The sequence below is a fragment of the Sciurus vulgaris genome (assembly GCF_902686455.1).
Source record: "Sciurus vulgaris genome assembly, chromosome: 6".
In the NCBI taxonomy this organism is placed as follows: domain Eukaryota; kingdom Metazoa; phylum Chordata; class Mammalia; order Rodentia; family Sciuridae; genus Sciurus; species Sciurus vulgaris.
The window spans coordinates 53,684,882-53,697,139 of record NC_136466.1 but is presented as its reverse complement, the minus strand read 5'-3'; the positions used below and the strand labels follow the sequence as shown (position 1 = coordinate 53,697,139).

The 12,258-nt window shown below is 33.3% G+C and overlaps 1 protein-coding gene across 2 annotated transcripts in view; it reads left to right on the top strand.

The window, feature by feature from the left end:
- CEP120 (centrosomal protein 120) overlaps window positions 1-12,258 on the top strand; it is a 73,102-nt gene that overhangs the window by 26,575 nt on the left and 34,269 nt on the right. For both annotated transcript variants that reach the window (XM_079145459.1, XM_079145458.1), the window contains 5 exons: window positions 761-988; window positions 2,105-2,321; window positions 3,570-3,747; window positions 6,699-6,848; window positions 7,648-7,830. In XM_079145459.1, coding sequence (XP_079001585.1) covers window positions 761-988; window positions 2,105-2,321; window positions 3,570-3,747; window positions 6,699-6,848; window positions 7,648-7,830 — 956 coding nt within the window. The remainder of the gene's footprint in view (window positions 1-760; window positions 989-2,104; window positions 2,322-3,569; window positions 3,748-6,698; window positions 6,849-7,647; window positions 7,831-12,258) is intronic.

The following is a 12,258-nucleotide window of genomic DNA, read 5'->3' as shown; positions in this document are numbered from 1 at the left end:
TTTATTTTGTAGTTTTCAAAAGGTGGTAATATTAGTTGAACTTTTGTTTAGCTTTCATTGATTAGCAGTACCTTCTCTCCCCCAGATATTCTTTTACCTTTAACTGTCTAGTCATCCATTTTATAAAAAGTCCAAAAAGCAAGAAAAATGAAAAAGAAACACTTATTTTAGGATTGAATAACAAAATTATTTGAGATTTTAAAATTCCAAATCAAGCTGATCTGATGCCTTATTTTTTAGAACTCTATCTTAAAGTAGAAATAGAAAAGTGAAGTAATTTTTTGTTTAAATTTACATACACATTTTTTATTATATAATTTCCATGTATAAAAATCCTTAGTCAAGTGCTAAAGTAACCATAGCTCACCAAAGAGACAGGAAAAAAAGAGTGATAAGCATACGATTAAAAAAAGAAATTAAAAAAAAGAAAATAACTGTTACTGAGTTACTAGTAAACTTTGTGTTTTATCACATTTAAAAATTTTTCTTATTCTTTATAGTTATACATGACAGTAGAATCCATTTTGATATGATTATACAAGTATGGAATATATCTTATTCTAATTAGGACCCCATTCTTGCGGTTGTACATGATGGTGAGATTCACTATGGTGTATTCATATTATCACCAGTTTTCACAATCTTGTGAGAATTCATTACTTCATTCAGAGTTAGCCTGCATTAACTTTTTGTTAAGTTTATGGCATTTAGGTGAAAGAAGAAAGTTAAAGCCCTATTTTGTTTTTCCTGTTCATATTAGATCCATCTCTGCTGTGGAGACCAGTCACTTGGAAGTACAGAAATACCTTTAAATGGACTACTGAAAAAAGGCAGTACAGAAATCAACCAGCACCCAGTTACAATTGAGGGTGCTTTTACCCTTGACCCACCAAACAGAGCCAAACAAAAACTGGCACCTATTCCTCTGGAGCTAGCCCCAACTGTGGGAGTATCTGTGGCTCTGCAAAGAGAAGGCATCGATTCCCAGGCAAGTAGTGACCTTCCTTCCATTCCCCCAGCTTCTCTAATGTCACTCATGATGATAAAAGTTAAACCTGAAAAGAGTTAACTAGCATTAAGAATATTTTCGTTGTGAATTAGTGGCCTCATTATATACCTGCTTTTTAATAAACCTTTCAGAAAAGTGCAGTGGTTTCTACTTTACAAGTAACTTTCTCAGAGCCTTCCTGGCCTTTGGTTCCTAGTGGGAACCATTTTCCCCAACCCTAGCATAGCCATTTACTGTAATAGAAAGGAAAATCTGATAAAAGAGAACATATTAAAACTTGGTTTCTGTGAATTTTGCATTAGAGGTATCTTTTTGGTTGATACCCAATTCTTCAGTGCCTTGTAGTCCTGATACTGTAGGCAGTTTCTACAACAGAGGTGGGCATTTATTTGAATGTATTTTTTTTTAATTGTGTCTGTTCATATAATCACCTGTAATGTCAAAAGTCTTTCAAAGAATCAATCTATTTGTAGGTTGTAAATTAAAGATAGAAAAACTGAAATGAGTTAAATATATATATATATATATATACTTTTTTTTTTTTTACGAATATACACACACACATATATATCAGAGCTAAAAATATTTTTATGTAGTGATTGCTTATTGTTCTTCAGAATACTGTTTTCCAAGCATTTTATATAGTAAGGGAAAATAATATATTTGTATGCACATTTTCAGAGGGGAATGGAGCAAAGGAAAGAAAACCATACTAGGCATTTGTTTTTTCTCCTTACGGCTATAGCCCTCCATTATACTTCCTTCGTAGGACTCATCATTCCCAAGGTCACTCAGGCCTGAATTTTATTCTCAAATATCCCTTATCCATTAGGATGCATTTATTACTCAGCGCTGGCTATTATATTTCCTTCCTGTTCATCCTCCCTTTTTCTAGTCCTAGATACTATAAGGAAATTTACAAATTGTGAAGAAAAATAGACTAGGAATATCCAAATTGGGAATGGAAGCTCATTTATATATCTTATATATAAACATATAAAATATATATATATATATTAAACAAGGCCAGGTTTTTTGCTTAATTATAAGGGAAAATATTTTGCAAATTATACTTTGTTTAAAAATTTTTTCTAGTCTTTAATTGAATTAAAGACCCAGAATGGACATGAATCAGAGCATTCAAAGAAGAGAGCTTTAACCCCTATAAAGGAGATCACAGTTACTGGGCCAAAATCACCACGTGGATCCCCCGTTCCACCTCACAACCAGACCCCTCCAACCAAAGATGATGCAACAGAAAGTGAAGTGGAAAGCTTACAATATGATAAAGATACAAAACCACATCTGAAGAGTAAGATATTCTTTTCACTTATCTTTTAGGAGTTGTATGTTACAGTCATTAATATATTGCTATGAGAACTTTCATGGGTTTCCAGTGAAAAGTGTGGAGGTTTTTTTATTGTTGTTGCTTGTTTGTTTTTGTTATTGTGCTGGGGTTTGAACCTCTGGCCTTGCATATGCTAGGCAAACACACTACCACTAAGCCACATTCCCAGCCCAGAATTGTGGAGTATTTAAAGAATCAATAATAAGTGGCAATATCAAAAATTTCATTTAAAGTAATTGCAATTTCAAAATACACTCTACTGTCATGTATATCTAAAAGAACAAAGAAAAATTAAAATACTTGCAATCTATTTAACTTTGTAATAGTTGGCTAATTTGAGAATTTTTCATTTTATCTTTACATTGAAAATTACCTATTCAAAAGAAAATAAAGAATATAGTTGTTTCAAATAGATTTTATACTGTTAAACTCTTATTCACTGGAATTTTTAGAAAAAAGAGCTTTTAACCACCTCTTACAGTAAACTGTTTTTGACCATAAAAACAGGGCCTGAGAATGCATGTATCTAATTTTATAAAAATTTTCCATTCATTGCATAAGGGTCTACAGTTACAATTAGTAATATAAGCAGTGATGGATTAGAAGTTAGAAGTTAGGATTAGTTGTGTTACCAAGTAGCGATATGACTTGACTAAACATCTCTGTCTATAGTAGGATTAGATTAGATATTTCTATCATTTTAAGTTTTAGCTTTTTAAAATTTTAAATATTAAAAATTTAAAAAAAAATCTAAATATAGTGCTGAGAATCAAACCCAGTGCCTCACACATGCTAAGCAAGTGCTCTAGCTACAACCCCAGCACAAGTCTGAAATAAGCACAACTGCTTTGTAAAAAGCAATGTAATTTTATATTTACAGTAAATCTCAAGTACCACCCTTCAGATAGATGCTCAGTTCTGTGTAGTTGCCTGTTAGAAATAAGTGCCTTCCAGGTGTCAGTCAGACATTATTGCTTCAGTCCTGTGTGTTTTAATGTTTTGCAACATTTGTTGAGAGTAAGCTCTCTCTTTGTACAGTTCTAGAATGGGAAATAAAAGCCTAGGTAATTTTGAAATAACCACTTTTTAGATACTTATGCCTTAGTTCATACGTTCATAAAATAAAATAGTCAAATTCTTTGCTTGAAGGTAAATGATATGATAGCTTTAAATTATCTGAACTTTTTAAAATTAATTTTATGTTCATTTTAGGCATTAGTTCTTCTGTACCTGCTCCACTGACACAGCCAGTGTCTGTATCCAATACTTCAGAAACAGCTTCGGGACAGAAGATTGCTGTTCCAGCAACATCACATCATTTTTGCTTTTCAATAGACTTAAGAAGTATCCATGGCTTGGAAACTGGTTTCCCAATCAACTGCATATTAAGGTGTGATTTGATTTTGTTTGAGGAGAGATATATTTCCTCTATTTGGGAAGTCGTAGAGAAAGAAAAATGTTATAAAAGAAATTATAACTCTTGTTAAATCAGGGAAGGGAATAAGTCTATATTCTAATAACTTTAAACTTTAACCAGAGTGACTTTGTGGTATGAGAGGTAACAGTCTTACCTATTCTGGTGTGATAAGTAGGTGCTGATGATAATTCACTGATGATGCCATTTAAAATAGAAGGCTCTTGAACTTTAAAGTTTTGTTTTTGTTTGTTTCTTTGAAAAAATAATGGTCGTATAGTATCTGGTTTTCTATAACGTTGTGTTATAGTGAGAGATTTTATTCCTAAAACCTACATTTCATAGATCTGAATCTAAAAACCATGCTTAGTGAGCTAGAAGTGAAACTTGCTCACTGCTCAATAGAAAGAATTGCTATATATGTAATTATTTAACTAAATAAATGCCTTTCCTGTGTATCTGTATGTATGTGTGTGTTTGATACTGAGGATCAAACCCAGGGCCTTTTATATCCTAGGCAAGTGCTCTACCACATCCCAGGCCTGCAGTATTTTTTTTCTAATAATGTTATGTTTTCTAAGGTTTTTGTGACTGAAATATAAATTAAATGTAATATAAGAATGTATTTGGAGTAGTTTTTCCTTCTCAAAAATTTCTTTGGAGCAAACATTAGCATTTGAAATCCAATTATTGGTCTTTCTGTAATTGAAGTGAGATCTGTCAGTTATCTTGAACTGCCATACCTACAAATCTCAGCAACTGTCCATTGCTTCCTGCTGTTATTTGAGGCATACATGGTTTTCAAGAGCATAAATCAACCCATACCTGTATCATATTTTTCAATTATTTGATTCCTTCTCAATTTGTTTCCAAATTCTCCATGATTTGGCATGAATAATAGATGGAAACAAAGGTCATAGCTCTGAGGTGAAAAGAACTAATAGAATGAAAGCCTTTCCATCTCAGTTTAAGTTCTGCAGTTTACCTGGTAAGTGCTAACCATCATTACTAAAGTGTTTTTATTTGGAATTGAAGACTGAAAAAAGATTTTCTCTTAAAGAGATAGCTTTTGTTGAAGGGTTTGTTTTCTCTATTTTAGAAATAGGATTATTAATTCATTAATTCATTAATTTTTTGATACTGGGCTTGAACCCAGGGATGCTTTACAACTAAGCTACATCTTCAGTCTTTTTTATTTTTTATTTTGAGTCAGGGTCTTGCTAAGTTGCTTAGAACCTTGCTAAATTGCCCAGGCTGACCTTGAACTTAAGATCCTCTTGATTCATCCTCCTGAGTTGCTGGAATTACAGGAAGGCACCACTGGGCCTGGCCTTGTTACTTATTCTCTACTTTGTCTTTTTTTCTCTTCAATCCTTTGACTGAGTCCTTTCTTTTGCTGCTACTAAAGAATTTGATCTAAATCTGCCTATAAAGAAATGTGGCCAGGAGTGTAGAAATAGGCACAAAATTAGATGACTATCAGAGTGAGCATTGTACAAATCCACTGTGAAAGCACTGATGTTAGTATTTGCTTTTACTTCTTGTCATCAGGACCATTTGTTTAACCATGAAGTGCCTACATTATGCCAACAATTAGAGGTATTAGAGGTACCTGGTATTAGGGGTACAGGAGCCACATAAACAGCAATTTAGTAAGGAAGACAGATTCAGAGATAAGTCAAAATATGAGGGAGAGTAGTCATTCACTTGGCAAAGAAGAAATAATATTCTAAACAGGAAGTAAATAACTACAACCCATTTTATACTCTACATAAATTTACTGGATGCTTGTTCAGCCTTTGATTCATTTTAATGCACTTTTTAAAATGCCACTTAATTTTTTGTTTGATACATTTTATGTTATCATGCTCTGCATCACTATGAAATTGTAGTTTGCAGCTATGTAATAGCATTTATGAAGTAAGACAAACCAGTCCTACTGGTCAAAAAGTTTAACCTGCAGGATTTCCTTCAATCTGGATTTTTTTTTCCCCCATTAATCACTAGATCCTATGGTGGGGTGTAGGGTTTGAAATCTAGGATGTGAACTCTCTGAGGTGAATTGACTTCAGTGAATATAATTTTATAGGTATTGGATCAATGCATAGGATCTTTTTGTAGGAAAAGTGATTTTTTTTCTAATAGGGTTTAAATTTTAGTTTCATGTATGAGTAATGACATACAGGATAAAATTTAAGTGAACATTATAATATCATTATGTTTGGCTTTAAATTCAGTGTATGTTCAGCACAAGTCAGGCATTCTTCCATTTAACCTAGTGTGGTTTTATTTATCTAGCTATTCATTCATTCTTACTGTACTCGGGAGTGAACCCAGGAGTGTTCTGCCTCTGAGCTACATCCCAGTTCTTTATTTTGTGACAGGGTCTTGCTGAGTCACTGAAGCTGGCATCAAACTTGAGATTCTCTGTCTCAGCTTCTTGAGTAGCTAGAATAAAAGGCTTGCACTACTACCTCTGGCTTACCCTAGTATGATTTTGTGACAAGAGCAAGAATGTCACTTGTTGATTTATCCATACTTTGAGTTATTTTTATCCTGATTCTCTGTTCAAAGATAAATTACTATGAATGCATCCCTTTTGGAGTTGACTAAGGCCTTTTTAGCCCATAAAAGATCAGGACATTATATAAAGGAAAGTAGGTTTAGAAATTAAAATTTGCAAGCATTTCTTAAGTGTTTATTAAATGAAAGAAACTGCTTATTTCTTTCTGGAAATGCAGATATGAAAAAGGATACACACCTTCAAGGAATTCTAAGGCAAATGGGAACTCAGTATTCCTACTATTTTGTAATTTAAAAAATTCTACTTTCTCTAAGTAGTCATATTGTATTTTTTAACCAAACTATTTTTAAGGCTTATCTGTAGACTATACAGTAAGACTTTCTTTGTATTTCTTAAACTATAGGTATTCATACCCTTTCTTTGGAAGTGCAGCTCCTATTATGACCAACCCTCCTATAGAAGTTCGGAAAAACATGGAAGTTTTTCTTCCCCAGTCTTACTGTGCGTTTGATTTTGCAACTATGCCTTACCAGTTGCAAGATACCTTCTTAAGGTAATGTATATACTGTGCGTATTTTCTTATTGAAAACTCTTGAAAATTTGTATATTATCAAAAGAAAGAATTTATAGAGGTTTAAATCTACATTGGTTGAGAATCAAGAAACACATTTTTAGATAATTTTTGTGACGTTTGTGCTTCTACATCACTTTTACATGGTTTGTTTATTTATTTATTTGATATTGAGGATTGAACCCACGTTGCTTTACCATTGAACTACATCCCCAGCCCTTTATTGGTTTTTTTTTTTTTTTTTTTGAGGTAGAGTCTCACTCAGTTGTTTAGGGTCTTGTTTTCAGATTTTTATATCTTATCTGTTTGAGTTCAGATATTTGAACTTTGTTAAATAACTAAGAACTTTGATAAGTAACTAAGAATATTTAGTTTTGGTTATTGAGTCACTGAATAACTATAGTGTATTATTTGCTCTTTTTGGAGGTCTGTAATCTAGTTAACTGAAATAATTTGTGGGAAAAAAAAAAGTGAGAACAGTGTGAAATGTCTTATTTTCTGAGTATCACAATCCAAATTTGTACAGGAAGAATGAAGGGTAGATACAAAGTATCTAACCATTTGTGGGACAGTGTATAAAGAGTTTATTGCCTAGAAAGAGGTGTAGAAAACATAATTGTACTTCATATTTGTTACCTGTGGAATTGAGTCTTTAACAGTTGTGTTAAATAACTTTTTAGGTAACAAAAACATATTTTACTACATCAAGGGCATTTATAATTTTAGTTCAGAAAAAACTTTAGAGTTGATAGGTATGAACTCATGTTTCTCTCTTCCTTAGGATTCCATTACTGGTTGAATTATGGCACAAGGATAAAATGAGTAAAGATTTACTCCTGGGAATCGCGAGAATCCAGCTTTCTAACATCTTGTCTTCAGAAAAAACTCGTTTTTTAGGTTCTAATGGTGAACAGTGTTGGCGTCAAACTTACAGTGAAACTGTGCCTATTATAGCAGCACAAGGGTAATGCATCTCACACAATTGATTTTCACTTTCCTTTTATTCATGTGATGTTAACATGCCACAGCTTTATGCTTTCATATCCTCTTTTTGCTGATATTTATTCTTTGACTTGTGGGGTTTGTATTCACTTTACTGATTAGCTTCCTGCTGCCCATTTTCCTTCACAAAATTAAAAAAATTTTCACTACTGCAGTATCCTAATTCTTATTGAGACTGCTAAGTATTTTCCCTCTCTTCTCTTTAAAGTTTTAAATTCAGACTCTTTTATTTTGTTATTTAAGGTTAAGTTTATAATGTATTTGTACATAATTTTGCATTAAAAATGGCAGGTACTGTTTTCCACTTAAGAGTATTTCAATTTTTGCCTCCAATCTAAAGTCTGAGAACATTATATATGTCAGCAGTCAGAGGTAGTTTTTTTTTTTCAAATTTATTCATTTTTATTAGTTTATTATGATTATACATGAGTGGGAATTCATTTTGACATTTTTACATGTGCATAATGTAATTTGATTAATTTCAATCCCCAGTACCTCCCTTTTCCCTCCCTTTCTCCTGACCCCCTTTCTCAACTCCTCTGGTCTCCTTTCAGTATTCATGAGGCTTCTTTCCTTTTTTTTTAACTTTTTTTCTCTAGCTTCCACATGTGAGAGAAAATATATAACCCTTTACTTTTTGATTCTAACTTATTTTACTCAACATGATGCTCTTTAGTACCATCCATTTTCTAGCAAATGACGTAATTTTGTCCTTCTTTATGGCTAAATAAAACTGTGTTGTATACATATCCCATATTTTCTTTATCCATTTATCTGCTGATGGACACCTAGGCTGGTTCCATAACTTGACTATTGTGAATTGCACTGCTATAAACATAGGCATGCATGCATTACTGTAGTATGCTGACTTCCCTTTGGAAAATACCAGCAAGTGATATATCTGGGTCATGGCAGTTCCATTCTTAGTTCTTTGAGGAACTTCCATACAGATTTCCATAGTTGTACGTTTTATAGTCCATCAGCAGTGTATAAATGTTCATTTTCCCCACTTGCTTGGCAGCATTTATTACTTGTGTTGTTGATGATTGCCATTCTTTACTACAGTGAGATGAAATCTCAGTGTAGTTTTGATTTGCATTTCTCTAATTACTTAAGATCTTGAACATTTTTTCATATATTTTTTGGCCATTTTAATTTTTTGAGGAATGTCTAGTCCATTTGCTGATTTATTGCTTGGGTTATTTGGGGTTTTTTTTTTAGATCTTTATATATTCTGCATAGTAATCCTCTATCAGAAGAGTCTCTGGCAAAGGTTTTTCTCTTATTTTGTTGATTTTCTCTTCACACTCGTTTCCTTTGCAGTGTAGAAGCTTTTAAATTGGATATCATCCCATTTATTTAATTCTTGATATTATTTCGTGAGCTTTAAGAGTCCTATTAAGGAAGTCATTGCCTGAGCTTCTATGTTGGAGCATTGCTCCTATATTTTCTTCTAGCATTTGCAGAGTTTTGGGGTCTTATTCCTAAGTCTCTGATCCATTTTGGATTGTCTTTTTTCTAGGATAAAAAATAGGAATCTAGTTTCATTCTCCACATGAGGATATCTAGTTTTCCAAGCATTTGTTTAAAAGATGTTGGTGAAAACAAATGTTGTCAAGGATCAGATAATCGTATCTGTATAGGTTTGTGTCTGAGTCTTCTGTTCTTTTCCATTCGTGTAGAACCATACAGTGTTTGTTTTTTTTTTTTTTTTTATTTATTTATTTTTTATTGTAAACAAATGGGATACATGTTGTTTCTCTGTTTGTACATGGCGTAAAGGCATACCATTTGTGTAATCATAAATTTACATAGAGCAATGTTGTTTGATTCATTCTGTTATTTTTTCCCTTCCCCCCACCCCTCCCACCCCTCTTTACCCTCTATACAGTAGTTCCTTCCTCCATACTTGCCCCCCTCCCTAACCCTAACTCTAACCCTTCCCTCCCCCCCATTATGTGTCATCCTCCACTTATCAGCGATATCATTCGTCCTTTGGCTTTTTGAGATCGGCCTATCTCACTTAGCATGATATTCTCCAATTTCATCCATTTGCCTGCAAATGTCATAATTTTATCATTCTTTATGGCTGAGTAATATTCCATTGTATATATATACCACAGTTTCTTTATCCACTCATCAATTGAAGGGCATCTAGGTTGGTTCCACAGTCTGGCTATTGTGAATTGAGCAGCTATGAACATTGATGTGGCTGTATTTCTGTAGTATGCAGATTTTAAGTCCTTTGGGTATAGGCCAAGGAGTGAGATAGCTGGGTCAAATGGTGGTTCCATTCCAAGTTTTCTAAGGAATCTCCACACTGCTTTCCATAGTGGCTGCACTAATTTGCAGCCCCACCAGCAGTGTATGAGTGTACCTTTCTCCCCACATCCTCGCCAACACCTGTTGTTGCTCGTATTCTTGATAATCGCCATTCTAATTGGGGTGAGATGGAATCTTAGGGTGGTTTTGATTTGCATTTCTCTTATTACTAGAGATGTTGAACATTTTTCCATATGTTTGTTGATTGCTTGTAGATCTTCTTCTGTGAAGTGTCTATTCATTTCCTTAGCCCATTTGTTGACTGGACTATTTGAATTCTTGGAGTAGAGTTTTTTGAGTTCTTTATAGATTCTGGAGATTAGTGCTCTATCTGAAGTATGATTGGCAAAGATATTCTCCCACTCTGTAGGCTCTTTCTTCGCATTGCTGATAGTTTCCTTTGCTGAGAGAAAGCTTTTTAGTTTGAATCTATCCCAGTGGTTGATTCTAGCTTTTATTTCTTGTGCTATGGGAGTCCTGTTAAGGAAGTCTGGTCCTAGACCAACAAGGTGAAGATTTGGACCTACTTTTTCTTCTATAATCTGCAGGGTCTCTGGTCTGATTCCAAGGTCCTTAATCCATTTTGAGTTTAGTTTCGTGCGTGGTGAGAGATATGGGTTTAGTTTCATTCTGTTGCATATGGATTTCCAATTCTCCCAGCACCATTTGTTGAAGAGGCTATCTTTTCTCCATTGCATATTTTTGGCCCCTTTGTCTAGTATGAGAAAATTGTATTTATTTGGGTTTGTGTCCGTGTCCTCTATTCTGTACCATTGATCTACCTTTCTATTTTGGTACCAATACCATGCCGTTTTTGTTACTATTGCTTTGTAGTAGAGTTGAAGATCTGGTATTGCAATACCCCCTGTTTCACTCTTCCTGCTAAGGATTCATACAGTGTTTGTTACTATAGCTCTGTAGTGTAATTTAAAATTGGTATTATGATATCTGCATCATTATTCTTTATGTTCAGAATTGCTTTAGCTATTTTAGGTCTTTAATTCTTCTCTATGAATTTTAGGACTTTTTTTTTTCTAGTTCTGTGAAAAATATCATTGGCATTTTGATGGGACTGCTTTGAAGCTGTAGATTGTTTTTGATAATATGGCATTTATATATATATATATACATATATATATATATATATATATATATATATATATATATATATGTATGTACTGATGATTGAACCCAGGATCACTTACCCACTGAGCTACATCCCTAACCTATTTTTTTAAATTTTAAGACAGGGTCACCCCAACCTGGTTTTTGTTTGTTTTTCGTTTTGTTTTTTTTTTTTTGAGACAGGGTTACACTAAGTTGTTTAGGGCCTTGCTGAGTTGCTGAGACTGGCCTCGAATTTGCAATCCTTCTGCCTGAGCCTCCTGAGCTGTTGGGATTATAGGTGTGTACTAACAAACCCAGCAATATGACCATTTTAACAAATTTAATTCTGCTTCTCCATGAACATGGAAGGTCTTTCCATCTTCTGTGTCTTCTCCTATTTCTTTTTTCCGTGTTCTGTGATTTTCATGATTGCTGTCTTTTATCTTTTTGGTTAGATTTATTCCTAGGTTTTTTTTTTTTTTTTTTTTTTTTCCATTTATTTGTTTATTTGGGTTTTATTGTTGTTTGAGGCTATTGTGATTATAATTGTTTTCCTGATTTCTTTTTCCCAGATTCTTTATTGATGTACAGAAAAGCTATTGAATTTTCTGTTTTGGTTTGGTATCCTGCTATTTTGCAGGGTTTCTTTATCAGCTTTATAAGTCTTTTTTTTGGATCTTTTGAGTATAGGATCATATTATCTGCAAGCTGCTCATTTGATGACTTCTTTTACTGTTTGTATATCTTTTATTTCCTTCTTTTTCAGAGTCAGTTTTTTAAATAAATTACTGTAGGCTGGGGATATATAGCTCTGTAGCTAGCATGTGTGAAATCCTGAGTTCAATCCCCAAAATGACAGTCTTTTTTTTTTTTTTTTTTTTTTTGCCCTGAACTTCATTGCCACATTGAAAAACTCAGATTATTTCATATATTTTAATCAACATATTTGTTGAATTATCTT